This window comes from Anser anser, assembly GCF_964211835.1.
Source record: "Anser anser genome assembly, chromosome: 15".
NCBI lineage: Eukaryota > Metazoa > Chordata > Aves > Anseriformes > Anatidae > Anser > Anser anser.
Window position 1 is genome coordinate 3554312 of NC_139736.1, and position 25471 is coordinate 3579782.

The window sequence follows — 25471 nt, forward strand, 5'->3', positions numbered from 1 at the left end:
CCTCCTCTCCAAGACACAGACATGCACAGCAGTTAATAGCCTAGAGAGTTGGATGTGTTAGAGGACTTGTTTCTTGGGGGAGATGAGAAAGCGATTTATGTCGAAAATGAATAATTGTCATCAGCGAGGCAGCGGCAATCACGCTGGACACAGCCTGGAAAACAGAGCAGTCTGACGAGACCTGTGCAACAGGCTCTGCTGAGGTGATCCAGCCCAGCGAGGACAGAGCCGGGGACGCCTGCGGTCCCCCGGTCACCTCCTCCTGCCCCCTGCAAGCAGCGCGCAGCGAACCACTGCCGATCAGTTAAGCCACACTTTTTATTGTACTGTATTCCATGCAATATGTTCATGTTTTATAGTACGACAGAGGAGGGATAAAGATAAACGTTAGACATAAACAAAAGCAGAAAGGTCGTTTGTAACAGGTCCTGAGAAGGAAAGGCACATCGTAACCACCGAATTCAACAGAACAGGAACCTCGCACAGAGGAAGACAACGCTGGGAAGCGGATGAGGGAGGGGGTGTTTCAAGTTGGGCGAGGTGGAAGCGGGTTTGACAGCGATTTGTATTTCCCCACCCGTGAAAGTCTATAGTTCGAACGGGCTCGGGGACCTCACTGTTCAACCAAACCACTTCCACGCTCCTGTCGCCGGAGAGAGTCCAGGATCCCAGCTCCTCTGGGCTCGGTCAGCACCAAGGGGCAGCGCAGGGAGCTCCTTCCCGCGGGGATGAGCCTCGCGGGAGCGCAGGGGACGGCGGCGTCGCTGGTGACCGGTGGGTATTGCTATTCGCCGACCTCAAACGCCACGGGGCTGGGGCAGGAGGATGGGTACAGCAGTAAAACAGTTGGCACGGAAACCGGCACATCTCCGTCGGGTCGGACACCGGAGGGGTTGTAGCACCTCGAAGGGACGCAGCAGCAAATCCACGTGCTGTGCCTGATTTAAGGCAGCGATTGCCACTTGGGATCCAGCACCAGGAAGCACGAGGGTCCTGCCGGAGCAGCACGAAGGGCTCCGGGGACGCTGAGCCCTGCCCGTACATCCTCCAGCGATGGGGATCTTACAGGAACTGCCACATAGTGGGAACCAGCACAAACCCGAGGCCAAGGCTCGCAGCGCTGGGCTTGCGCTATTGCTCCTAGGAGGCACCCAGGCACAGATCTCTTCGAGCACCCAGCCCTGCCGCAAAGCAGATGCAGCGGTGGCTTGGCTTGGCAGAGACGGCTCAGCTTCACTTTGGGACCCAGAGCAGGGATGGTTCTGTCATCGCTTGGCTATAACAGAGCCAGCCTTGCTCCTGTAACTAGATGTCAAAGTGTGTTTTTTCATGTTAAAAAGCAAATGTTTAGCAGCCCAGATATCTTCTTGGGCTGCTTTTCTTTTGTTCTTTACCCATGACCCTTTCCCAGTCCCTCTAAGCCATCCCGAAAGCTGCAGCTGGGCTGAAATAGGCAGCAAGGGGGCAGAGACGTGGGGCAAAGGTGGTGCTGCGCCTGGTGCCTGTCAGCACAGGACCTTGCCAAGGTGGGTGGTAAAAAGGGGCAGGGGTCTCAGCACCGCAGCAGGGACAAAGCTCGGGAGGTTTGACCCAAGCCAGCGTGCAGAGAGCTGCGTTATGTTGGCAGCGGGCGGCCTGCGAGCACAGGCAGGCGGGCAGGCTTCACCTCGAGCCAGTGGCCAGAAGAGATCAAGACCTCCCTGGCTAACACCAGGCATGGGGTCTCCATCTCCAACCAACCCACCCAGGAGCAGAGGCTGCGGGAGCTTCTTCCTTTGCCTCCTCTGGCTCTGGGAGAGGGCTGAGCTGCCGCTTGGCCCGGGCTTCATTCGGTCCGTGGCACAGGTTGTAAACTTTAGTCCCTGCTGAGAGATAAGCTAGGTCTGGATCTGACCTCCAGGTGAAAGGCTCTTTACCTCCTGCTGCCTGGCTGCAGCCCCCAGCTGCTGGCCGAGCCACCAACGCCTGCCCCACCGCAGCCCAGCCCCGGGGCCCTCACGAAATCCTGAGAGCTCGGGGTGAAAACCTCTGGGGTTTAGCTCAGGAAAGCCCAAACGAGGCAGGAGAGGCGGCAAGCAGGAGCCGAGCGGCGCCCTGCTGTCACGGCGTTACCTCTATGTCCGACTGCAACAATGCTGAGGCGCGCTGCGGGGTCATCGCCCGCAGAGGTACCGGTGCACGGCGAGGGCATTCCACCCCAGCACGCTGCCAGCAGCCCGGGCTTGGAGCTGCGAGGAGGCCGGTGAGCGGAGGGGCAATGCCCTGCGCTGGGGCTGCTCTCCCAAGGCCGCAAGGAGAAGCGAACGGCATCCACGCGGAGCTGGGGGGCATCAAGCCCTGGAGATGGGACCGGATCCCAGAGGCCTCACCCCCGTTGCTCTCAGGATGTGGCGTCGGCTCAGACCTTTGGGCCCGGGGCACAGACGGGTGCAGATCTGGAGACGAGGGAGACGCGGGGAGCCTTCCTCTTCAGCTGCAGGAAACCACCCCGGGGGCGCACTTCTGGGCAGGCCGTGTCCTCACCAGCAGGCAGCACAGCCAGAACGACGGCCCGGGACCCTGCGGGACGCCGCGTGGGGCTGTGTCCAGAAGGTCGGGCAGGAGCTGGCACCCCCAGGAGCAGCGCCCACCACTCAGCCGTGTTTCTCCCTCCACATGCACACGCCGTACGTGCTCTGTTGCAGGCTCTGCAGGTGAAGCCCGCTCCCCACGCAGCTCCTCTCTCCCGGCTCAGAGGTCTCAGTGTCCCAGCATCTCCGCGGCTGGCGTGGCGAGGGCTCCCGGGCACCACCGCTGCCCACGCGGTCTCACCTGTGCCCCACGGGGCTTTGGGCGAGGCTCGGCGCTCGGCAGACGCTCCTGCTGCAGGACATGACCCTGCCACAGGGCTGGGGCTCCTCCAGCACCTCCCTCTGGTCCGTGAGGCTTTAATCCACAGCATCTCCCCCAGCTGCAGGAGGAAAGGGGGCTGGGACCCCACAGCCCCCCCTAACCAACATCCCCCAGCAAGTTCACAGCCGTCGCCAAGCAGAGGAGAGAGGACGAGGTGCAGGCGGAGTCATCCCCTGCTCTTGCGATGGAGTTTGGGGGGGAAAATCCTCCTCTTCCACCCTCTGGCTCGGGATGAAAAGCACCGGGGGGCACGCGTGCCCGGAGCGCAGGGGCCGCAGCCATGCTCACACGTGGGCAGGGAGGAGGAGGTTGTGCCCACGCTCGTGCGCCACATGGACACGCTTTAAAAAAAAAAAAAGGGAATTGTGAGTGCGGAAGGGGGTTTCCTGAGACTGCAGAGAAGCGAAGGCCGCGTTGAACAGTCAGGGACAGGCGTGCTGGCGGCAGGAGCCGTCCTGCCTTAAGGCTGCAAGTGTTCCAGGTACTGCGGCAGCGGGTTCTCCTTGACGTATTTCTGAATATACCAGCACGTCAGGTGAGCTTTCAGGTCCTCCTCCACCACAAAGTCCAGGGCTGCCTGCAACCAAGCGGGGAAGACAGAAGGCGGGTTACAGACAGCACCCCCAGCTCACTTTCCCCTGAAACCTCCCATGGCACAGACCTCTGTACCCCACCCCGCAGCAGGCAGCCTTCACGTACCCTGTGTGCGAGGCAGGAGGAGAGGGAGGGCCGGGGGGAGCACGGCCACGCTGCTAGCAGCCCCCCAGCCCTCCCTGCCTGGCTGCAAGCCCCCAGAGCAGGGCCCAAGGCAGGAAAAGGGCCCAGGAGGGCCTTGAAATGCTTTGAGGTGAGCTTCGGAGGGGAGACGTTGATCCAGCCCCCGAGCAAAAACAGGGTGGGAGCGAGGGCTGTTGGCAGGGAGGAGGAAAGGGCCGAGGCTGGGCAGCGACCGGAGGCGCTGGAACTCAGCCAGCCCCTCTCGCGGCCAGAAATAGGAACGCCTGACCACCCGTTTCCATCCAGCCCGCCAGGGCACAGCAAAGGGAAGGCAGAGCCGCAGCACCGAGCACGCGGAGGAGCTGCAGCCCCTCGCCCCGACACCGCCGCCGTGCCGAGGTGTCCCGGCGCACCCCAAAAAAAAAAGAGGTGCCTGGAGCTGGGGGGCTCCTCTTGCAAGGAGCTAACCTAGAGAGATGGGAGAGTGCCCGCTGCAGCATCCCTCCCCCAAAACATCCCCCTGCATCGCAGCATCCTCCCGCGTCCCCATCCCTGCTCTCGGCTGCACCAGGGCTGGCTTTAACACGTCCCTTCTGGGGGTTTGGCCACCCCCGAACACGCTCCTTTTCCCTCTGGGACCTCGCTTTGTGCCTCCATCTGCTGTCGGATAGCGACGGCAAATCCCCAGGCATGGCAGCGGCCGTACCTTCGCAAGGTGCTTGGCTATTCCTCTCCCTCGATAGGCATCCGGGACCTCCGTGTGCTGCAAGTCCACGATGCGCTTCCCCACGTACTCGTAGAGCAGCACCGCCCTGTCGTGGCAACCTGCGGGGCACGAGAGAGCCGTGAGGTTTGGGGTGTCCCGGGGGGGGGGACGGTGCTGCTCCCCGTGCCTAAGCTGGGGCAGTTTAGGCTTCCCGAGCCCCTGGACGAGGGGGTACAAACCGAGTGCTGATGCCAGCACAATGCATTTGGGGTAGGAAAGCAGCTGGCAGCGGAGGGGTGAGGTGTGTTGACGGGGGAGCGAGCAAAAATAGGAAAGAACGGGTAAAGCTGACCCAGGTAACAGCCAGTTCCTTTCCCTCTACGGGACTTCGTCATCATCTGTAAAACGGGACAAGAGTTCTCGGGGCTTTGTGTTCGGGACCCTGCAAGGACAGGGGGACGGCACTGGGAGAGAGGGATCCCACAAAGACAGGGGGAAGCGCACGCGGGCTTGCAAGGGTGCGTGCACGTTCACACACACGCTTCTTGTTGCAACCCTCCGACGTTTCTCACACCGGTTCAGATACAGGAAGAAAGAAGTTTCACACACATGTAAATCAGGGGAGAGCTAATAATACCCCCCCAGCTTCATCCACAGAACCCAAACTTCTGCCTTCAGCACAACAGCAAACGGTTCGTTTCTGGAGGGTTTCTGTACCTAAAAGCAAGCTTCCAAAACATGAGCTTCCAACCAAAGAGGCGAGCTCAATTAAAATAACGGAGGCTTTGCGTTTCCCCCGCGATGCTTACTGGAGGGTGAAGGGCCACAAGTCCACCCGCCTGCACCGCGTGCCTTGGCTGAGCTCAATCCACTTGATTTTACTGCCTTTCAGCTGACGACTCCAGCCCAGTTCCTTCGGTCCCTGTATTTGAGAGGCACGAGGAGCTTTCAGGCAAAGGCTCCGTCCTCCTACACGGGATGGAAATCCTGGCATTCCCTGCCCGAGTTTATTCCTGCTGGTCTCTACCCGCTCCTTCTAGCGCTAGCATTGTCCTTGGGTGGACATAAATCCCTCCTCTCCCCGCCGCCCCCGAGCACTTACAGACAGCAGCCCTGCCCCTCTCAGCTTTTAATTCAGCAAAAAGCTGAGCTCTTAAGCGCCTCTACAGCCCCAGACCCCTGCGACCACCGCCCGGCCAACCCCACAGCCCTGCCGGGGACCCTTCCCTGCCTCCCCCTCCATCTCGGGGCGGAGGGTTTGGGGCGAACCGCTGGGACGGGCAGGGTGGGAAGGGGCTGAAGGAGCAGTCACCTCTTCCCCGCCGACTGGAGCGGTGCAGGTGCCATCCTACACCCCCATTCCAGAGCTGGAAATCACAGGGAAAGAGGGGGGAAAGGCAGCGAGCCTGGCCCTAGCCCCGAACCAGGGAAGGGACGCAGCAGGCGCAGAGCAGGGGCCAGGAGAGGGCCGGCAGCTCGGCTCCCCCGCTGCCAAAAGCTGCCTGCGGGGCGATCACCGAGGACGAGACATCCTAAAGAACACACGCAGCCCCGGCCGGGATGGCTCCCCGGCTCGGCCTCGCTCACCCACGGAGCGCCTGGCACGTCGCTGCCAGGAGGGAACACTGCCGACCGCGCCGAGCGGAGACAGCGCAGCCGTCCCCGACAGGCCCCGCTGCCGGAGCGGCGCGGGGGGGCCCGGCAGCGCGGCAGTTTCCTGTTTCGGAGCTCTCTCGAGGTCCGTGGCACGGGAAAAGCGCGGTGCCATCTTGACACAGAGCTCGACCGGCTCCCTTCCACCCCGCGGCACGCGGCGAGCGCCCGCCTGAGCAGGGAGGGGAGCATCCCGGCACGACCCGCTCCAGGTTTCCTGAGCCAGCCCGAGCCAAGCGAAGCTTCCAGCGGCTGGATCCTGCCCAAAGCCTGGCAGCTGGGGAAGGGACGGGAGGTTTGGGAGGCACGGCTCGCTGCGCCCACGTGCCGAACGATGGGGACCGTGCGCACGAAGCCCGGGCATCCCGGAGGAGACAGAGCCGCCCCGCAGAGCGCGCGGCGTTTGTCCGAGGGATGCCCAGAAATCAAAGAGGGCTCTGCTGGAAGCGCTGCGCCCCTGCCCCAAGCGGCTGCGCCAGCAGGCAGCCCGACCTGCGGCTACTTTGGGGCAGGAGTCTCTCTCTGGGTTTCTCGTTTTGCCCAGAAACGTTGTCTAAACAGAGAAACAACCGAGAAAAACGACCGCCACCTTTATCTGACAGAACCAGCCTACAGCTCCCAAGGAAACGCGCCGCTTAGGCCCACGGTCCTCTCCTGTAACAAAGAGGCTGCACTGAGAGCGCTCTGGCTAGCTCGTGCTGTGAGTCACACCTGAACCGGTGACACATCCAGTCGGGCTCCCTTCTGCCCTCCTCTCCGAGGGGACAGCGAAGCTCGGTGAGGTCCGGTTCCGATCTGCTTTTCTTTCAGCTCCTTGACGCTTCCGCGGTTGGGTTGCAAAGAAAGAGGGGGGGGAACGTGTGAACAGGAACCAGCCGACTGTCAGTTTTAGAAACCGCACGGAGCACCGAGGGCTCGGAGGAAGGGGATGGCAGGGCTATGGAGAAAACGCCAAAGGCAACCCGTGTTTCTCACGTACGAGCAGGGAATCCCGCCGGGAGGCTCCATGAGGGCGCAGAGGGGAAGAGGAGGAGGCGATGCTGGAACGCGGCACCTTCCACAGCTACGTCACAGCTGCCGTGGTGCCTCGGGCCTGTTGTCGCAGGGACGGCCTCGAGCACATCAGCACACAGCAAGATCCCAACCAGCACCTCCTGAAGTCGGGGCTGTGCTGCCGCAGCCTCGGAGCCCGGCGGCGGGCTGTGGGCTCGCCCCAAGGGCTGCTGCTCAGCCACAGCTCACGGCACAGGGCAGGTGGCAAACGTGCTCTGGGAGGGCCTCGTGGGTCACGGGGACCCCAAAATCCCAAATCCTACAGGGGCATCCGCTCAGCTCTGCCGATCCTCAGCCCGCCAGGAGCAGGGCTACACGGGGAACACGCCCCGAGCGCACGATCCCGCAGCAAGGGCTGCGTCCGGCCTCCTCCTGGGGTTCAGCAAACACCCAACGAGCACAGGACCGTCACCTACCCCGCCTTCACTCAGCCCAGGGCAGGAACACCTCCGCACCGGCTTTCCATGGCACTGCCCAGCACCAGATTCCCCCAAACAATGGGAAAATAACCCAAAAACCCATCCAAGCACCTGGGGAAACCTGCGGAGGATCCTCGGCCCCCAAACCCTACCTGACCCGCGGGGCGGCAGGGGGAGGTTTCACCCAGCAAACCCCAACGAAGGCGTTCGGTTTCCCCTGTAATTTTTTTTTTCCAGGCCCCTGTGAGCTCCTCGGGCAGCGACGCCGCAGCTCTCGCAGTGCTGGCGCCCGGGCCCTCGTTTGATCTCTGTCGCTTCGCGAGGAGCACTCGGGGAAATCGTCCTCTCCGCGCCCAGCGCGCACGTCTCCTCCTTGCCTGCCCCGCCGCCGCCGAGCCTCCGGCCTGCGCTTTGTAATTAGCGGTTGAAATTAAAGAAGGGGGAAAAAAAAATAAAAAAAAGGGAGAAAAGCCCCAAATAACCCCAGACGGCTCCTGTTGTTTTATTGAGAACGCCTCCCAGCGCGCGTAGGATTTCTGTGCTGTTTTTCCTATAAGTTCCTTCACTTTTATTATTATTTTTTTTAGTTTTTTTTTAAACCCAAACCCCTCAGAGCTCCTGCGGGGCAGCAAAGCCTTTTTAGGGTGACAACCCCCATGGGACCAAAATCCCCGAATATTTGGGATTATCCACGGGAACGGTGCCTGCGGGAGCCTCAGCGTGCCGGAAAGCAGCACCAGCACCCCACCCGCGTGCCCCCCGCCCCATAACCAGCAGGGATTGGGGTGCCCGCGCCACGGGGGGTGGGTGGGGGGCGGCACCCACGGGTGGGGGGGGGGAGGGGGGAGGGCAGCTTTTAGTGTCAGGGGGGTTGGAGAAGGACCCGGGGGCAGCACGGGGGGCACGGCGGGGGGCGGGTCGGGGGGTGCCGGTGCCCGTCCCGGTGCCCGTCCCGGCGCCCGCGGCCGCCCCTTACCGTTGAGGCGCACGGTGAACTGCCGCCGCTTCCGATCGTGCTCCACCTGGATGGGGCAGCCCTGCTCCAGGAGGCCGAGAGGCGCCGAGTGGGCCATGGCCGGGGAGGCGGGGGACGGGGACGCGTCGCGACAGGACGCGCTAAGTCGCGATAGGGACGCCCAGCACCGGGGCGCTCGGGGCCGGGCCGGGCCGTGGCAGCAGCGCCGGGGCCGCCGCCGGCGCGCGGCCGCAGGAAGGCAGCCGGGCGCCACGTGCCCGCGCGGCAGCCAATGGGCGCGGCGCCGTTTTGTTTTGGTGCGGCCGCCCGGCGCTTAAAGGGGCAGCGGCACCGCACGGGCAGCCCCGGGGGGGGGGGTGGCCCCGGGGGTGGGTCTGTGCGGGGTCTGTGCTGGTTCTGTGCGGGGTTTGTGCACGTCCTGTGCACGTCCTGTGTTGGTCCTGTGCTGGTCCTATATTGGTCGTGTGCATGTCCTGTATAGGTCCTGTGAATGTCCCGTATTGGTCCTGTATAGGTCCTGTGCTGGTCCTGTACTGGTCCTGTGCTGGTCCTGTGCACATCCTGTATTGGTCCTGTACTGGTCCTGTATCGGTCCTGTGCTGGTCATGTGCTGGTCCTGTACTGGTCCTATATTGGTCCTGTATTGGTCCTGTACTGGTCCTCTATTGGTCCTGTACTAGTCCTGTACTGGTCCAGTATTGGTCCTGTGTATGTCCCATATTGGTCCTGTACTGGTCCTATATTGGTCCTGTATAGGTCCTGTGCTGGTCCTGTATTGGTCCTATGCATATCCCATATTGGTCCTGTACTGGTCCTATATTGGTCCTGTATAGGTCCTGTGCTGGTCCTGTGCTGGTCCTGTACTGGTCCTGTGCATATCCCATATTGGTCCTGTACTGGTCCTATATTGGTCCTGTATAGGTCCTGTGCTGGTCCTGTACTGGTCCTGTACATGTCCCATATTGGTCCTGTACTGGTCCTCTACTGGTCCTATATTGGTAATGTGCTGGTCCTGTATTGGTCCTGTACTGGTCCCGTGCACATCCTCTACTGGTCCTGTACACATCCTATACTGGTTCTATACTGGTCCTGTGTGTGTCCTGTACTGGTCCTGCACTGGTCTGGTGTTGGTTCTTTCCTGATTCTGTACTGTGCACGTCCTGTGCCGGTTCTGTCCTGATTCTGTGCTGGTCCTGTATTGGTCCTGTGCTGGTCTGTGTGCATCCTGTACTGGTTCTGTACTGGTCCTGTGTGCATCCTGTACTGGTCCTGCACTGGTCCTGTGCTGGTTCTGTCCTGATTTTGTGCTGGTCCTGTTTTGGTCCTGTGTGTGTTTAAATACACAAAGTGTGAGTGTCAGGAGGACGGAGCCAGGCTCTTCTCGGTGACACCCAGTGACAGGACAAGGGGCAATGGGGGCAAACTGGAACACGGCAGGTTCTCCTTAAACGTGAGACGAAACTTCTTCACGGTGGGGTGACAGAGCGTGGAACGGGCTGCCCGGGAGGCTGTGGGGGCTCACAGAGCGTGGAACGGGCTGCCCGGGAGGCTGTGGGGGCTCCTTCTCCGCAGACATTCAAGGCCCGCCTGGACGCGTTCCTGTGTGACCTGATCGAGGCGTTCCTGCTCCGGCAGGGGGATTGGGCTGGAGGATCTGTCAAGGCCCTTTCCAATCCCTCGCGTTCTGTCATTCCGTGTCCTGTGCTGGCCCTGTGCTGGTCCTGTGCTGGCCCTGTGCTGGTCCTGTGCTGGTCCTGTGCTGGCACACAGGGCTCTCTGGCCTGGTTTACTGGTGCCACGCTAGGACACGACCCTGCTGGCCTTGTGCTGCCCGGCCGTGAGGCCTGCTCTGTGGTAATTAGCAGAGTGGCTTGGCTGGTGCTGGTGCTGGTACTGGTGCTGGTACCGGTGCTGGTGCTGATTTTGGTACTGGTGCTGCTACTTGTCACCGTCCAGCAGCAGCTGCCCTGCCCCTAAATGACGTCCTGCAGAGTCCGGCCTTTGCTGGTCCCTTTGGCTCCTGCTCCCCAAGCTGGTGCCCAAAAGCTGATTAATTCCCCAGGCCACTCGACGTGCTTGGTCCGTGTGCCTGCAGCACCCGCCAGCCCTCGGAAACGGACGTCTCCTCCTCCGTGCAGAGCCCGGTGCAGGCAGAGAGAGGGGCCGAATCCTGCACCCGGCTCGGGGCCGCTGCGGGGCTGCTGATGCCACGGCGATGCTCAGGGAATCAGTTTGGGAAACCCGAGGAGAGAGGAGGCAGGAGAAGGGGGTTTTGTGTGCCTTCGGGAATGCTGACAATCCACAGAAATTCCTGGGAACACTCGAACTGGGACGCTGGGACACTGGGATACCGGGACGCGGCTCTGCCTTAGCCTGGGCCCATTGCCCCTGCTCTGCCCCACGCACGGCTCCAGCCAGGACTCGCGAAGAAATAACGCTGGCAGCCACCGAGCCCAAACCTGCTCGCATCGGCCGCTCCGGAGCTCCAGCCCCGCTGCTGATTCAGAGACCTGGATGGCGAAAAGCCAGGACGGTCCATCCCGATCCCACCTCCTGCTCGCCCGGCCCGGGGGATGACACGGGCAGCCCTTGCATCACCGCTAATAACCCTGCGGTCGAGCCGTTTTTTTTTCTTTTTCTTTTTTTTTTTTTAGGAAGGCTCCTCGCGTGTGTTGAAAGACTTGAAAGGCGGGGAATCTACTACGTCTCTTGGGGAGGTAATTGCTCGCTGTTAAAAACCTGTAATTTATTTCTCATTTGAACTTTTCTAGCTTCCATTTCCAGCTGCTAGACGTTACGCTGTCGCTGCTGGATTAAAGGTCCAGCCGAGGCATCTGGCCCCCTGCAGACGCAGCCCCCAGCCCCTTCCCTTCTGTATTCCTGCCTGTATTCCTGGCAGGTTTTCCAGCCCTCGAACCTTTTCAAAACACGCTGCAAAGCCCAGATCAGAACCGTGTGTGACTGTGCTCGAGTACCACCCCTCCTTCTTACCCCCCTGGGATACGCTAGGTGTTTCCTCCAGAAAATTGCACTCACAACACGAAACCTCCGCAGGCTCCGGATGGCGGAGACGCTGCCGGGACAGCTCGGGGCTGGCTGGTGGGACACGGGTGACCCCGAGCAGGATCCCACGGAGGACGCGATGGCATCACCGCTGACGGTCCCCACGCCTGGGCCAGGTGCCCGTGGGGCTGCAGCACGGCGGGGGCCCCTTGCGTCGCCCCGGGGCAGGCGGCACGTGCGGGCAGGTGAGCCTGATGCATCAGGGCTGCAGATATGTGGGTGATTCTCCTCCGGGGCGCGAGGAGGGCTTGGGGAGAGCCCTGGGTGCCCCTTCCAGGGCTTGGGGAGAGCCCTGGGTGCCCCTTCCAGGGGTTGGGGAGAGCCCTGGGTGCCCCATGCCGCCGAGGGTGGAGCGAGGGTGCGAGGGTGCGGGTGCAAGGCACGGGGTGTTGCTGAACGTCCTGCAGCGGGGTGCTCCCCCAGCACGGTGGCAGCTTCTTGGAGTGTGCCTGTGGGTTTTCCCCGGCTCCTGGCGGGGCTGAGCCCTGCATCCCTGTATCCCTCCATCCCTCCTGCCCCGGCAGGGAGCCCTGGGGGCAAGCAGGATTTTCGGGGGAGCCCTGGCGGGTGGTGGCGAGCCCTGCTTCCCCTTGCCATGGGGGTGGCGTGTGCCCAGCCCCGAGCACGGGGGTCCTGCGGGGAAGGGAGAGACGTGGAAAGGGGGGAAAAGACGCGGAGGGGCCGCGGGGATGCTGCGGGCCCCCGCGGTGAGTCACCGAGCCTCCGGGCGGACACGCTCTTCCCCCCGCCCTCGTCACTGCCTCCCGCCCACGGTGCCCGAGAACCATAAAACTCCCCCCGCGCCGGGGGGGGGGGCGGCGACATAACCCCGCCCCCTTCCCGCTCTCAACCAATCGGAGCGGGGCTCCGGCGGGCGAGGGGGCGGGGCTCCGTCCGCCGGGCCCTGCCCTTCGCTGTTCTTCCTCCGCCGCCCGCCTCGCTGGGCCGGACTCCGCCGGGCGCCGCGCTCTGCCCGGGCGCTGCGGGGCCGCCGCCAGCCATGTCCGTGCCCAGAGGTAGGACCGGGGCCAAGGGGGGGGCTGCGGGGGGGGATACGGGGACCCCGGGACCCCCTTCCCTTTTCCTCCGTTCCCGGGCTGCAGGCAGCCCACGCCGTTCTATGGGCACAGCCCGGTTGGGAGGCGTGGGGTCGGGGGGAGTAAAAGGGTGTAAAGGGGGTGTAAAGGGGGTGTAGGGGGGTGTAAAGGGGGTGTAAAGGGGTGTAGGGGGGTTTTGGGGTGTAGGGGGGCAAGGGGGTGTAGGGGAGCACCGGTGGGGACAAGTGGTGAAGCGCCCTGGGCGTGCAGCATGTCGATAATTTTTTTTTTTTAAAAAAAGGGTGAGTTTGGTCCAGCTGGGGGAAAAAAAAAAAAAATCCCCCAAACCCCAAAAAAGGGGCGTTAGGGGGTCGTGGGGCCGTAGTGGGGCAGCGGGGGGGGGGGGGCAAGGGGTGAAGTGTTGTGCGCATGCAGCACGGTGATAAATAAATTAAAAAAAAAAAAAGGTGAGTTTGATAGAGCTGGGAAAAAAAAAGCAACAAGCTGACCCTATTCTGGAGGAAACGGCCCCAAATCGGCTCTGTTTCAGTGCTGGTTGGGGTGGTTCGGTGAGCGCCCTGCGTGGCGTGGGGCAGCCCAAGGGTGTCCCCGGGGAGCCCCCCCCCCGTCGCGCGGGGCTATGGCCGTGGGTGGCGGTGCCACCGGTGGGACCCGGCGGTGCCACCCGGCGTGGGGCAGGCAGCGCCGCCGCGGCCCCGAGGCCGGCGAGGGCTCGTCCGCGAAGCTCGTGCCGCCGGCGTGGAGCTCGCGGGGCTTTCCTCCCGCAGCCGTGATGCGCTGGAAACTCGAAGTCAGGAGCCATGTGAGCAGATGAACGCACCTCGGCGTGACTTTCTTATTTTTCGGGGGCTTTTTTTTTTTTTTTCCTTTCCCCTCCTCTAAATGATCCGTGTCTTAAACGGAGGGAATGTGGACCTGAGTTTCCTGTTTGCTGTGTAAGCCGGGGTGTGAATCAGCGGCGATTTACGGTGCGCCGAGCGGAGCTGCTGACTCACGGGTACGAGCGCATGCCTCCCGCCTGCCCCGGCTGCTGCTGCGGGGCTGCAACGGGCTTCATAAAAAGGCTGCGGGAGCCCCGCCGTGCCCACACCTCCCCCGGGGCCCGCGTGGCCCGGCCGCCTGGATGGAGAGCCGAGGTGAGCTCCTGCAGCCTGCCCGGGAGGGGTTTCGGGGGGCTGCTTCGCTCGTGGGGTCGTGGTGCCGCGCGTGTGTTCTTGCGTCCTCATCTCGTGCCCTGCTGGCTGCCGAGACTTGGCTCGGTTTGGGTTCTGCCTGAATCGTGCCGGCTCCCGGAGAGGGCTCCCCAGCCGCGTGCTGCTCCGGGGGGATGCCGGTGGAGAGCAGGCTGCGGCTCGGAATTTATCCTGGGACATTCGGGTGGCTTTGGGCTCCTGCTGGCTGAAACCTGGAATTTAACTCGGGAAATTTATGTGGCTTTGGGCTCCTGCTGGAGGTAGCCCAGAATTTAACCTGGGAGATTGAGGTGGCTTTAGACTCCTGCTGGAAGTAGCCCGGAATTTAACCTCGTATATTTAGGTGTCTTTGGGCTCGCTCCTGCTGGCTGTAGCCCGGAATTTAACCCAGGAAATCCAGGTAGCTTTGGGCTCCTGCTGGATGTAGCCCAGAATTTAACCTGGGAGATTCAGGTGGCTTTGGGCTCCTGCTGGAAGTAGCCTGGAATTTATCCTGGGAAATTCAGGTGGCTTTGGGCTCCTGCTGGCTGCAGCCCAGAATTTAACTTGGGAAACTCAGGTGACTTTGGGATCCTGCTGGCTGCAGCCTGGAATTTAACCTGGCAAATCCAGGTGGCTTTTGTGCTTCTGCTGGCTCCAGCCTGGAATTTAACCCGGGAAATTCAGGTAACTTCGCTCTCCCGCTGGATGCGTCCCGGAATTTATCCCGGGAGATTCAGGTGGCTTCGTGCTCCCGCTGGCTGCTTTCCCTGCCGGAGGTGATCGGGGCAATGAATGGAGACCGCTGCCTCGTGGCTCGCAGGTTGGCCGTGCCCGTGACTGATGCGCACAAAAACTCGGCTGCCGTCACCTTGGCTTAGTCACGGGGCTGTCTCCTGCCTCCGGAGTTGTTGGGGATGCGCGTGGCCGCCCGTGACACGCGGGATAGGAATGGTGCCGGGCCGGAGCCTTTTCCCCGCGCGGTGCTAAACATAGCTTCCGAGATAAACACCTGGTGGGGATTAGGGAAGCTCAGGAAGGATTTCGCCTTTCTTCCTCTTCCCGCTGCCGGGTTGATCCGAATTATCTCGCGGGATGAGGTGTGCGTGTGGGAAACCCTCGCCGGCTGGTCCTGCGTTACCTCGCGTTGTCGAGCCTCGTGGTTACCCAAATATGCAAAAGCTTATTTTGCATGTTTGGTTGCCTGTATATATACAGATATTTGCTGGTTGCCTCAGGTCCCCAGCGCTCCCTCCAGCTCCGTTTTCCCAGCTTGGTGGCGGGACAGGAAGGAGTTGTGCGTGGAGCCGTGGCGCCGCGCATGTGCCCGTTTGGGGAGCTCCGCGAGGGGCGCCGCGATCTCAGCACGTGGGTGCGCTTCGAGAGCGCGTCCTTCCCCTTAGCCAAGAGGTTTTCCTCTGGGAGGACCCCGCGGGTTTGGCGGGTGCCTGGACGGGACCCGAGGCCCCTCACCGCCACGTGGTTGTGTTTCTCCAGGGCTGGCAGCGTGGGGGCTTGCAGCTCTGAACCCGCGGAGCCAGGCTTTTGCTCTGCGCCTGCTGGACGTCACGCTGGGGGTGATAAAAATACTGAGCTGGGCTTCGGCAGCCCCTGAAGGCTCCTTGTCAGCCGCTACTGGCGCTCTGCGAGGCGGCTGCTTTCATTCTCCAGGCCCGGGCTGCAGCGCGGGGCTGAGCCAGGGGTTGCTTTGAGCACAAACCTGGCCCCGAGGCTGGTCGCTGCCAGAGGGAATCCGTGTGTGCGCTGCGGGGCTTCTCCATGGGTGCCCAGGTGTCCGGTCCCGGTGACTTTGGGGCCGAGGATATGGGTTTTTTGACGGAGGGTTGCTTTCACTGGGTTAACGGTGGCGGGCTGCTTGCTGGGGGGGAGAGCCAGGAGAGGAACTTGTGTTGTCTGGGGGTAATTTTACTCGACCAACAAAAACTTTGGGGTTTTACGGACGTGACTCAGGACTGCTTGTGGGTACGCATGGAGCTCGATTTACTCACAGCTGCTTGCTGACAAAACTCTGCAGTGCAGGTCGAGTCCTAGCCAGGGATTTTGAGACGGCGGAGAGGACTTTTTATGGTGGGAACTGGAAGTTTGTGGTCTTTTTTTTTCCCCAGCTTGGGAGATGCCCCATCTCCCCACGGCCTTTTCATCCCCATCTGAGTGTCTGTCCCCAGAACAGCCGGGCACGGCCGTGGGTGCCACACCGGCACAAAGCGGGTCTGGGTCTGCTTGGTGGGGTCTTCTTGGTGCTGCCTTATGCCCTGCAGGGGGTGAGGGGGGTCCCATCCTGCCCTCCAGCAGCGATTGGAAGTGATTACCTGCGTGTGCTGCTGGCATTGCAGCCTGGTGCAGGGGGAAATGAAATATTGGGAACCGCGGGCTTTAAGGGTGGAAGGGACGATGGTGAGCATCGTGCTCAGCTGGAGCCAGCCAGGAGCTCAGCGCGTTGCTGCCAGGGCTGCAGGGCACAGCAGCGTCCCCGCGTGTCCCTGGTCCCTTTGGTCCCTGGCTCTGTGACTTTTGCTTACCGAAGCCCAGGGGCAGGAGGAGCAGCCCCCAGCTCCTTTGGGAGCTGCCAGCGTGGAAGAGGAGGAGCTGAGGGGGATCTGTCCCCTCCAGGCTGCGGCAGGGTCACTGCCGAACCGGGTCTGTCCCGTGCTTTAAGCCAGATTTCCATCCTCTCAAGTGAAATGCTTATTTTTTTCAAAAAAAAGGATAAATTTCCTTTAAAAACATCACACGAGTGGGAGAGGAGGCAGGATGAGGAGGAGACAAAACTTACCAGAAATTGTTTGCAGAGCATCCACCCTTCCTGCCCCCTACACCGCCACAAAAAAATAAAAAAATAATAAAAAAAAAAATCCTCCTTTTGGAAAGGAGGAAGCCTCCTTTCGGTACAAGCCGTTTCCCATCAGAGGCTGCGAACCTGCGCTGTGGTTTGGAGCTGGCACCGGCGGGGCTGACGTGCCCGATAACTGCGTGGGGCTGAGCCCGGTGCCTGTGTCCCGCATCCATCCGCGCCGGGAGCCGCAGGGTTTGTCCCTGACCCTCTCCTGCCGTGGTAGCGCCGGACGGTTGGTCTGTTTTTAGGGAAGGTAAAGCTTTTTTAATTACTGCTTTTTGTTCAGCCGGAGGTCTCACGTTTCCAGCAAACAACATCCGCAGCTAGGGCTGGGTCCTGCTGGTGCCCCTTCCGAGGCGCTGAGCGGCGAGAGGGTGAAGCGCTGGGTGCAGTTTGCTGGGGGCAGAGCGTCTCCAGCTCGGGCTGTGCCCCGTTTTCCTCCTCCAGGTGCTGCAGCAGCAGTTGCAGGTGGGGAGCGCTTGGCGAGGGCAGCAGCAGCGCGCCAGCCGAGCGCTTCTGCCCCCGGGGCGGTTGTGACACCGGCGCCGCTTCCTGCCGGGGCCGCGGGCGGACGTGTGCTCGGAAAATGGTTTGCAACCAGCGCGGCCGGAGCTGGAAGCAGGGAACCTGCTGCTTCGGGGCTGGGGGGGGCTCGTCCTGGGGGTCCCTGCTCCTCCCTGCCTGTCGGATCCGCGGTGCACAACCCTGTGCAGATCGGGGATGGGAAGGGAGGGTGCTCGGCGGGTGGTACTGCAGCTGCTGGATCCAAACACGTGGGGTGGATTGGGGTTATTTAGGGGAGCACGGGGTTATCTAGGAAGGTTCGGCGTGCCTGTGCTCGCAGGTCGGTTGGGTACTGCGGTCCCATACATAAAAATTCCCTCTTAGCCCAAATCTTGCAGGAAAGCCCCCCTGCCTCGGCCACCCGTCCCGCTCTTGGCAGCTGGAGGCACCTGCAGCCCGAGCAGGTGCCATCTCCTGCTGCCCGCAGCTCAGTGGCACCAGTTTTTTCCTATTAAAGGTAGGAAAAAGCAAGTATAGAGTGTGGGGGAGGTATTCCCTGCTGTAGGACAGAGATCTTGCTGCGCTGGGGAAGGGGAGGCCGGCCGTGCTTGGAAAGGAGAGAACGGGTGAGGGCTGTCCCCTGCCCACGGTGCTGCACGCTGCGGGCTGCCCCGTGCAGCTCGTCCCTAAAAGTGACGTGGCTCTTTCTGTAAGAGCCGGATGTGTTCGGCAGCGAGGCTTTTTAAGAAAGCTGCTCTGCGGAGCTAAAAATCCCCTGCCGCCGCGGACTGCTCGGTTTCTCTCCTGAAATGCTGCCAAATCGCGCTTCGGGCGAAAACAAACGGACCCGGTGCCAGGGCTGCTCTTCGCCTCTTCCCGAGCACCTGGTAAAGGGGCGGCGAGGTGGCAGACCCAGCCACGTTCCACACCTGTCTGTAAAACCCCGTGCTTACACCCAGAAAATCCCCAGAAAAGCCTCTGCAACCCGTTCCGTCTGCGTTTTCGGTCGATCCCTGCGGTTGCACGGCTCTGAGCACCTTTAGCTCCGAGCACCGGCGGGGCTGACGGTGAGCTGCGGGAGCTGGCAGACAGCCGGGCTTGTCCCCTGGGGCCGGGCCACCCTTCCGTGCTCTGCAGAGGCTGATTTTTTTTTTTTGCCCGTCGGAAGCTTTTTGCAGGTATTAATTCAGCCTGGTGCTGCCCGGCTTGGTGGAGGATGCCTGGGCAGCAAGAGCAGAGCGCTGGCTGCAGGGGGCACCTCTGGAAATGCTGGGTGCATTTTAATCCAAGCTCTTTGTCAGCCTTGCGTGAGCTTTGTCGAGGAACCGGGGAGCGCCTCAGCTTTTCTTCCGGCACCTCTCCCGTCCGTGGCATCTCCTCTCCGCGTACGTTCCGGGCTGCTGCAACGCTTCGCCCTTGATTTTTGGATCCCCAAAGAATTTCTTGTTCGGTAATCGTGGGCTTCCCCCTGGGGTTTTACAGGCACAGCTCAGCGAGGGAAGCCGTGTGCGGCAGCCGCGGGGCCGGCAGCCAGCGCGCGTGTTCCCCTTATCTCGAGCAGGTTTCACCTTTTGCACCTCTCCTTCCAGCTCCTCTCTGCTCCGTTCCATGCGCTGCCCTGCAGCACGCCGCTCTTTTCCCCCAAAACGCTGACTTGCGCCTTGCCCTTTGGGGTTAAAAGGGGATTTTTTTTTTTTTCCTGTCGTTTTTTTAAATGGAAATGATTCTTGGAAGCCCTGAGCGTGCCCCAGGAAAAGCTGCGAGCCGCAGGCTGGGCGGCACTGAGTCACTGCGTGCTCCTGACCCGCGACGTGAGCCGGATGTGTCGGGACAGCCTCTGCGGAGCCTGCTGCCTTCCCGGGACGTCTCGAACCGGCTCTGTGAGCAAAAACCCGCCAGGCTCATTTCCACCCAGCCTCGGAAACGTTGCGACGCGGTGTGAATAGGTGGATTCCCCGAGCAGGGGGCGAGGAGCGCGCAGCAAAAAAATAAACCAAAACCCTAAATAATCCCCAGCGAAACGGAAGCAGGCGAGCGAGGCTGTGCCCTTCCTGCGCCGGGGCTGCCACGTGGGGCTGCGGTGGGGAAACGCTGCCCGAGCCGGGCACCAGCCAGGGATGCCCTGCGGGTGCTGGGCGAGTGCAGGGCACACGGAGGGGTTTTCGGGGTGTGGAGCCGCCGAGAGCCCGCGGGGGCGACGCTTTGCAGCAGGGGAGTTCGGAGGAGCAAAGGAGAAACGGTTGCGGGCGACTTCTGCAAAAACGTGGAGCTTAGCAAGCGTGCTGCGCTTTTTTTTTTTTTTTATATCAAATTGTAACTTCCTGAGCTGGTGAGCGGCTGGGGCCGGCCTCAGGCAGCAGCTGGACGCGGGCTGGGATGCGGACGTCAGTCTGTCCCCGGCGGTGTCGGGTAGGGCTGGGGCAGAGGGAGCAGAGGCTGCGGGTGGCTGCCGTCCACGGCGGTTTCCTCCCTCTCGCCTCGCCAAAGACTGAGGTTCCCCCACCACGGGATGGGTCCTGCCTCTTTGCTGCGCCCCAGTTTGCTCCTTTCCTCCGTCTCGGCTTGGAAAAGTGCGTGCGTGGACATAATCGGGGGAGAAATGTGGGTGAAGGCAGCAGGTGAGGGGTGGTGAGGCAGAAACCCCCGCGCGGCTTCAGGTGCAGTGCGGGTTTGGGCACCGGAGCGCCGCACCCGGGCGTTGCGCTGCCGCGCCAGCGGTGCTCCCGGCCCTGCCTCCGTCGAGCTGCCGGTGGGGAGGGACGGACAGACGGACCCGTTCTGACTCACGGACCCCGAGCTGAGTTTGCAGCACCTGCAGCCAGCTAACAGCCCTCCTCGTGTGAGCCGCGTGCGCCCGGTCCTGACTCAGCGGGCAGCTGTGACCGCCGGGCTGCGGGTGCCGGCTCCCAGTCCCCGCGGGTGGCATCACCCGGTGCCTCCCCGCCTCTCCGGCTGCTCCCTTTCCTTCTGCCCCCCCCTCTCCCGGAGACATCGCAGACATTGAGCGCTTCCTGATTATTATAATAATAATTATTATTATTATTTTTCCCCCCGCAAATATTCCGCTTTCAGAGCAGGTACCCACGTATGCCATTTACTGGGATGAAATCCCTTTCCCCGCCCGACGTAAATTGGAGGGAGGATGGCAGGAAGCTGAACAAGTGATTTTTAATTCTGTTTATTTATTTTCAGTCGTTAAGGCTCGCATTAAAAGCAGGAAGAGGCAACACTTTGCCCTTTTACCAGCTTTACAGGGTTTTGTGGCCAACTGGAGGTACTCGAAACCTCCAGTTGAAACCTCCAGCACGGCGAGCTCCGAGCAGGTGTAGCCTCTGCCACTGCTTTTTATTTTTTGGGGGGGGTGGAAAATCCACCCTGAGCGATGGCTGCGAGTGTGCAGCCCTGCAGGATGCTCTGCCCGGCCCCGTGCCTGCTCCAAAGAGGTGCCGGGCGGCTGCGGGCAGAGGTTTTTGCGCAGGTCCTGCTGTACAGCTGCGCGGTTTTCGGCGTGGCGTAGCGTGTCCGATAACGCCACGGTGCCGCTGCTCTGACGCTCCCCGAGGGCAGCCTGGGCTCTGCTCCTGGGGGTTTCCCAGCGCGGAGCCCCCCGTGTTGCAGGGCAGCAAGCTGCCATCCGGGAACAAAGCGCAGAAGCAAACGTGGTTGGTTTTTTTGCTTCCCCCCCTATCCCTCGGGGTGACGCAGGTAACCTAAAAATCCAGCTGGAACGTAGCTGGGCGGTGACGTCCTCCCGAAGCCACGGCGGAGCGGGGCCGGCCGGCTGGCCGGAGCGTTATCTGGCTGCCGCACGGAGCTGGGGCGTGCCTGGCAGCCCAGGGCTGGCAGCAGGGACGTCACCGCAGCGGTGGCTTCAGCTGATGTCCCCGTCCCCAAATCCCTCCCTGTTTTGGGGTGCCGGGCGCTCGCAGTGCTCTCCTTGCATCGCTCTTGGCATCATTTTCCAGCCGGAGCCATCCCGCTCTGCTGGAGCGATGGGAGCAGAAAGGCGACCCCGTTCCCTTTCCTACTGGGTTTTGTTGAAAGGTTTTGCTTAAAAACAGAGCTGTCGTAGAGCTTTCTGGTCAGGATCGGCGCCGTGGTCCTGCCCATGGGGTTTTGCTGATCCTGGGTGTCCCCGCTGCCAGCCCGGTGCATCCTCCCGGTGTCCCCGGCCTCATCCAGCCCTCGGAGAGGCCGCGGGTGGGCAGGGGAAGGGTGGGGAGAGGGCTTGGTGCCGGCAGGCTGCTGCTTGAGCTCATTGCTGTTTTTAAGGGTGTGCTCTTCCCCTCATTGAAGCCTGGCAGGGAGCGGCGGCAGCTGCCCGGCGTGCGAGGTTCGGCCGCTCAGAGCCCGGCAGCAGGGCTGGTGGCCCCGGGAGCTGCAAAATGACGGGGCTGGCTCCAAAAAAAATGGCATTTCCCGGCACGTGGGGTGTGCCGAGGCAGCACGGGCTCCACGAGAGGCTCTAGGGATCCTTGGAGCATCCCCCGTACGGGACGGGGACGCTGCTGCAGAGCCGGGGGCCGACGCGGGGCAGCTCTTGTGTCAGCATCCTTTCTGCGCCGATGATCTCGGCTTGAAACTATACCCTGGGAGTGGAAATGCACCCGAGGAAAATATCTTCCGCAGTCCTTCTGGGGCTTGTATAAACACTATTTAAAATTAGAGGCACTCATTAGGTTGGTATGCGCGTTCACCTCGACCTCTGACTTTTCCGCCGGCGAATGCGCGCGGGGCGGCACAGCCCGCGAGTCAGGGAGCGAAGCGGAGGCACGCTCCCTGTAATTAGGGGAAGGTAAAGGAGCCGGTACGGTATCTCCCCTCCAGGCTGCCGGGGAAATTGAAAACAGAGCTGCAGCCCGTTCGGCTTTGGTCAGGGACGTCGGGCGCTGGCTCCTGTCCGGGTGGTGCCGGGAGAGGAGGAGAGGGCAGCGATGCTCTGCCACGGTTCTCGCACGTGTTGGCGGCGCAGCGGACGATTTTTTTTCCCCACCTCCGTCGTTCTCCCTCGCTATTTACCAGCGAAATCCACGCAGCGGCTCGGACTCTGCCAGCGGAGGTGCCGTCTCAGCTGTCGCCCTGGAATAGCTGCCGAGCTCCGCGCGGGTATTGTAATGGAACAATATTTGCGCTGTTTGTTGTGGTAATGGTTGTCAGCAATTAGCGGGGCACCTGCGGCGCGAAGAAATCCGACCTCGTGCCGCCCGGCGCTCCCTGGGTGCCGAAGGGCTGAGCGTGGGCGCTCGGGGCTGCGTGTTTGAGCCCCCCCCGAGCGCTTACACCCCCCCCCCCCCCCCCGCGCCCTGGTGTTTTCGTGCGCTGCTTCTGCACGGGGCCGCGGGCATTGCCGTGCGAAGCTCTGCGCCGGGGGGCTCGGGAGGGCAGGAGCGATGCTGCTCCCCCCCCGGAACCCATCCGGCTCACGGCAGCGCTGCCCAGGAGCTTCGCACCGTTGGGTTTTTATTCTGGGGATGGGGGGGGGGGGGGGGGACTGAGATGGGAGAGGCGAGCTGGGCTCCGAGGGTTGAACCCTCCAGCGGCGAAGGCGTCCCCCCCGGGATGCGCCGCAGCAGCCCTGCGCCTCGATGGCTCCCGGCGCTGGCTCCCCCCCAGCTTCCTGTTGACGTCAGCGGTTATTTCGCCCGCTGCAGTTTTTACAACTGTTGAGCTTTTCGAGCGTAACCCGAGCTGAGAGCGGCCAACCTCGGCGGCTGCCCATGCGGGGACGCGGCGCTGCCGGCGCCGTCTCCCCCAGCCTTCCTCGGCCGCTCGCCGGCTCGCGGACCCCCGGCACGCGGCGGGGACCCCGCACGGCACCGGGGGGCTGCCGGCACCTTCCGAGCATGCGGCCCCGCCGGCGATAAGGCGCGGTGCTCGCCGAAAGGGCCCGGCGGCGGATCCCTCGGGCCCTTTTCCCTCCCTCCTCCGGCTCCCCCATCCATCCCTCCCTTCCGCCAGGCGCGCCGTTTCTGTTCTTCATTTCTGGGAAACCATGGACAAGAAGCAAGGTGGGTGTTGCAATTTCCAAAGCACGTGCCGGGGGGGGTGGCGGGGGGGGACACACCGAACGGCCGGTGGCGGAGCTAAAAGGGGGCGGTGGAACTTTTTTGGGGTCTGTCCACGGAGTTTTTCTTCTCTCTGCTTGCTCGGGACGGGGGGGGGTTCTGCATGTGCGGCTCGGGATCTATTTTTAAAGCTCTGGAAGCGTGCATGTTTTGCACGGGGTTGGAGCGCTGGCATCTTAGCAGAAATCCAGCAGAGCTCCGGGAAGGAGCCTGTCCCTGTTCTGGTGGTGTTCCCAGGGCTTTCCAGCAGCCCTTGCACGCCCGTTGCAGCCGGTGGGGGCTTCTTGTCCAGCCCGCTCGGGTTTTTCTCTTTCTCTTTTTGCAGAAGTGCCGGGCGCAGGGCGGCGGTGCTCTGCAGGAGCCCCTCTGCAGGCTGATGAGTGATGGCTCTCGGCAGGTTGAGCGCCGCTTTTCCGCTTACACAGGGAGCTTTTTCCACTCCCGTGACCAAAGCAGCCAAATTCCCCTCTCTGCTTTGTTGCACCCTGCCTCTGTTTTTTATTTTTTTTCCCTTTGGGGATCCTTTTTTTTTTTTTCTATTTTTTTTCCTTTGGCCCTTCCTTCTGCGGCCAGGCTGGGACCCACCCTTCAGCCCTCTGCCTTTTCTGCAGCGTTTGGCTCCCGTCTCTGCAGGTCGAGGGGAATCGGGGGGGCACGCAAAACGTTTTCCCCAGCAGCGTTTGACTCCTGTCCGCAGGCCGAGGGGGAATTGGGGTCACCCAAAACTCTTTGCCCAGCACTAACCCCACCGTGCAGCCCTGGCGGCAGCCCCTGCTCCCGGCAGGTCCGTCCGTGCTCCAGGACTTCACCTGGAGCGCCGGGGAGGCACGGAGAGGTTTGATTTCAAAGGTCAGCTCAGGCAAATAGCTTTATTTGCAGTTCTTTAGGTTGTCCTGTTCGCCTCTCTCCACCCACGCCGGCGGAGTGGGAAGGACAAACCTCCCGGGGAGAGGTGCAGCGGCGGCAAGGAGGAGGATTTCGGTGTTGAATTGAGCAGTTCCAGGAAATGAATGTGTCCGGTCTTAGCTGGTGCAGGCTGTAGCACGAGGGGAGAAAAAAAAAAAAAAGCCTTTTTTTTTTTTTTTTCTTTCTTTAGGAGGAAATGGTGCCTTTCTTAGCATAAAGGATGCAGTTACGTGCCTGCGGCGTCACGTGGGTTACGAGCTCGGCTGCGCTAGGAACTTCGGTCAGCTCGTTTTCCCCAGCCCGGCTGCACGCACGGTGCTGCGTGCCCCAGGACATGCTCTGGGCTCAGGCTGGGGGTAACGGGGCTGGGATTAATGGGGCCGTGCCCCCGGGTTGCCCCATCCGCATTTGGCTGCTGTGGGAGTGATCTGAGGTCGCCACGAGCTCCTGGGAGCAGTTGCAGGCTGCGTGCCTGCACAGCTCTCTAGCAAGAGCCCCGTGCCCTGGGAAGCTGGAGCACTCCCAGGACTTGCAGGTGACAGAAAGCGTCCCCCTGTCCCCAGCCCCCAGCAGCTCTCCCATGGGGTCCCAAACTGGGGGAGAGCTGCTGAGAGCCTGGCAGGTGACAGGGAGCTGAGAGCAGCCGCCTGCGGGGGCCGACAGCAGATGCTGCCCCGGGACCTGCTCAGGGCAGAAGGGGTTGAATTGCAAGGTCGTGCCGGGCCTGTCCCGCCGCCCGTTTGTTCCTCTGGCACCGAGCGTCCTGCTCTGGGGCTGCCACCAGCTTTGGGGGTGACACTGGGCAGCGCGCTGGGGACAGCGGTGCCGGGCTCTGGTCCCCCACGGCCACCATCTGCCCACCCCGAGCAGGCTGCGGGTGTGCAGAGCTTCAGGACAGGACCGTTTGCCTCTTTCTTTTTCTTCTTCTTATTTTATTTTATTTTTTTTTGTTAAATTTATGTATTTCTGGGCTGTGCTCAAGAGGAAGTGGCTCCTGCCCGCTCCACCCCTGCACGGCCGGACCCGTGCTGCTTGTGTGGCTGCGTGCAGCAGGAGAAACGCTGCCAGCGCTTCCCCCGGAGGTTTGCAGGATGCCGGAGGGTTTGGTGCCGTGGCAAACGTGGGGAGAGCAGGAAGAGGCAAATCCCATCCCCGCCTTGGCTCCCCCGGCTGCGGGGGCAGCGTCCCGTGGGGACAGCCGTGTGATTTTACTCCTGCAGGCTTGGGCTGAGCTGGGTTTTCCGTCCCTGTGAGCGGCCCGGGCACAGCCTGGTGTCATCAGTGCTCCCTGGAGCTAGGGAATGTTTTTAGGGGCTGGGCGCGACTAAGGGGAAGGGGATTGTGGCTGGCACGGTGACACTGGGAATCGCGGGGCAGTGGTTTGGGGCTGTGGGGGAGATGGGCTGGTGCACAGAGCCCTCCTTGCAGCAGGG

The 25471-nt window shown here is 62.1% G+C and overlaps 2 protein-coding genes across 7 annotated transcripts in view; one reads left to right on the forward strand and one right to left on the reverse strand.

Moving 5' to 3' along the window:
• Positions 1-300: 300 nt before the first annotated feature.
• NATD1 (N-acetyltransferase domain containing 1) lies at positions 301-8682 on the reverse strand. Its single transcript, XM_083799774.1, has 3 exons — positions 8417-8682; positions 4316-4434; positions 301-3469 (listed from the first exon to the last, which is right to left on the reverse strand). Exons 1-3 carry the CDS (start codon positions 8511-8513, stop codon positions 3353-3355), a joined length of 333 nt encoding a protein of 110 aa, XP_083655900.1. The 5' UTR covers positions 8514-8682; the 3' UTR covers positions 301-3352.
• Positions 8683-11462: 2780 nt separating this feature from the next.
• MAP2K3 (mitogen-activated protein kinase kinase 3) overlaps positions 11463-25471 on the forward strand; it is a 28907-nt gene continuing 14898 nt past the window's right edge. The window contains exon 1 of one of the 6 annotated variants that reach the window (XM_083799776.1): positions 11463-11664. In XM_083799776.1, coding sequence (XP_083655902.1) covers positions 11478-11664 — 187 coding nt within the window. In that variant the 5' untranslated portion in view covers positions 11463-11477. Of the gene's footprint in view, positions 11665-12356; positions 12496-13043; positions 13674-17700; positions 18948-20208; positions 22174-22557; positions 23076-25471 lie in introns of those variants that run through there. The other 5 variants (XM_083799781.1, XM_083799780.1, XM_083799778.1 and 2 more) reach the window with 5 other exon arrangements.